The sequence below is a fragment of the Eurypyga helias genome, unplaced genomic scaffold, assembly GCF_000690775.1.
Source record: "Eurypyga helias isolate BGI_N326 unplaced genomic scaffold, ASM69077v1 scaffold9240, whole genome shotgun sequence".
NCBI classification, from domain to species: Eukaryota; Metazoa; Chordata; class Aves; order Eurypygiformes; family Eurypygidae; genus Eurypyga; species Eurypyga helias.
The window spans coordinates 4,717-7,285 of NW_010223744.1; the positions used below are offsets into that span (position 1 = coordinate 4,717).

At 41.8% G+C, this 2,569-nt stretch overlaps 1 protein-coding gene across 1 annotated transcript in view; it reads left to right on the forward strand.

The window, feature by feature from the left end:
• Positions 1-421: 421 nt before the first annotated feature.
• The window catches only part of LOC104509197 (endoplasmic reticulum resident protein 44-like), a gene marked incomplete at its 5' end in the record, with an annotated part of 29,881 nt that continues 27,733 nt past the window's right edge, over positions 422-2,569 (forward strand). The window contains one exon of the mRNA XM_010151092.1: positions 422-566. Within this exon, the coding sequence (XP_010149394.1) occupies positions 422-566 (145 nt within the window). The remainder of the gene's footprint in view (positions 567-2,569) is intronic.

Sequence of the window (2,569 nt, forward strand, 5' to 3'; positions counted from 1 at the left end):
AAGACGACATTGTATATCTAACCTTTTTCCATGTCCTTTGTTAACTATGTCCCTTCCTACTTGAGCAGCAGGCCTAGAATTCCCCTAGTCTTCCTTTTGTTGCCAGCATACCTGTAGAAACTTTCTGTGTTAACTGTAACATCCCGCACTAGTTTCAACTCCACTTGAGCCTGGGCTTTTGTAATTTCATCCTGCCTGCCTAAGCAATGTTTCTGTGCTCCTACCAAGTATTTATTTTCCTACCTCTACCTTCTGTGGACTCATCCAGAGTACTTAGTGGTACATCCTTATCCAGAAATTCTGTGTTAACCCATGTAGGTCTTTTGCCATACCTACTTTCTATGCAGTGTATTGGATTGTTTTTGTGCTTTGAAGAAGCTGCCCTTGAAGATTGACAGGCTCTCATGGGCCCTTGTTCTAGGAGTGGACAGAATTGACATCCTTGAAGATCGACAGGCTCTCATGGGCCCTTTTGGCTTTAAGAGCCATGTTCTAGGAGTGGACAGAATTGACACTGAGACCCAAGTGTCCTCAGATCTTGTAGCTTTTTTTCAGGGTTCTGCAAGGTATGGTTTTCCATTAAAGAGTAAGTATTGTAGTAAATTATAGATGGGAATTAGAGAGACGCGGTCATCAGTGAGCTATGCCTGGAAGTTTCATCAGCAGTGGCCATGAAATGAAATACTGGAGATCCCAATGGTTTATTTCCTGAAAGAATTAGGTTACCATATTTTATGTGTTGGAGTCTCCCAGCTGCTTCCCTTTGGAACCAAAATTAATGATACGCTACCCCACAGGGAGATTTCAGACACATGCTTTGCTGCATTCAGCATCAAGGGAAGATAGTTCTGTGTGGCATCAATTTCTTCACTCACTGGAACTCTGTATCCTAAATGTTGTTCATGAAACAGGACCAGAGCAGGTGGTAGAGCCCTAGAAATATAGTAAATGACCTGGTTCCTTGGCGTACTTCTTGCAGCCAGCATGTCTGCTGTCTTGCCTGGCATCAGTGATTCTTCCCTGCTTTCCACGTGTGTTTCATTGAGGTGCATCCAAAAAAAAAAAAGTCTGTAAGGATGTCAGGGTTTTTGGGGTTTTATTTTCATAGATTTGTGAAGCAAAGTGGGGAGAAGAAAAGCAATCTAATCTTTGTTGTAAGATAACTGGCAGTAAAGCTTACGTTTTGTCTCCAAGTGGATCCGTGTTGGCAATGGGGCATAAACATGGAGAGAACTTGTTCATTAGGAGCTCTGCAAAGAAGTATTTTGAAAGGCAAGGAATAGGTGCCTGTTCCAATGGTCTCAAAAAAAGAAAACAACAGCTGTGATAGTGTTTTGCTGTTTCCCATAGCTGTCGTGATTATGAAGTGATGATATAATTAACTTTCTCAAAAGCTTCACAAAGGGAAAGCTTTTCGATGATGTATCCACATTTGGAATCCCAAGGAGAGCTTTTTGTTCCTTTAGTCACTGTCTATCACTTCTGTCTCTTACAGTTTATTGAAATCCCCTTTCTTCAATCTTTCTGGAAACACTTAGGCCCTAAATTCTGTGCCAGTCATAAAAATTACAGATTTTCATAGATGTTTCATAGATGATTTTTTTTTTTCCCCCTTCTCCCTGTTGAGTCAATTCACTTGGGATTTTGGATAAAATGACTGAAGGATAAATTGGTTGCTTCACAAAGGTAATTAAGACAGTATGTGGTGCAGGGGGTGAACAGTTAGGGGTTCTTTTCTACTAATGATCCGTTAATTAGTGAAGGGAGCTCAGCAAGTGTATGGGCCTCTCAGGAATTACCTTTGACATTTAAAACCGCTTTGGTTAAGAACCTGTCATTCCAGGGGGGGAGGCCCTTTTTTTTTTAATTTTTTTTTCCTGTCAACACAGGCCAGCAGAATTTGCTAAACCAGTGCAAATAGTTACGTATCATTAGTGTTACCTAGCTGTTAGCCGTTATTTTAAAATAATCTAGTACACAGCTGTAATTCCTTGCTGAGGATTTTGGTGACAAATTTGGTTGCAGCAGTCCTGTGTTGAGAACAGTAAGCTTGCTGCGTGGAGCTGGTTAACTGCAGAGCCAGCACGGTCTGATACTTGCTACCCGTTTAAGCACTGCACCATGTGAATGTGTTAATATTATTTTTAGGACCAGTTTGGAATACTTGCTGGAATACTTTTGTGGGAGTTGGCCTGAAGCTGGCAGGGTTAATATTCCTTGAGGGAGGTAAACCAGCAGTGGGGTGTCCCTGTATCACGTTCTTTTGTGCATTTCAGAATATCTGTGGCGTGTGTCCTGTCCTCTGCATTATTTACTCTTCTGCTGTCCGGAGTTATCCAGGATAAATTGTCTGCCGATGTGCAGGCCCTTAGCAGATGTTTAGGGTAGAAAGAAAACAGCTCTTATGCAGTCTGAAATTAGCTGCTCATTCTTCAGGCTACATGCGGATGTGGTCCCAAAGGTGAATTTTCCTCTTCAGATCCAGGCAGCATTGCTTTAATCAATGATCTTCTACAGAGATACCCAATGGATTAATTGTGAAATGTATCTTCCTCCCTCCCCTCCCCCC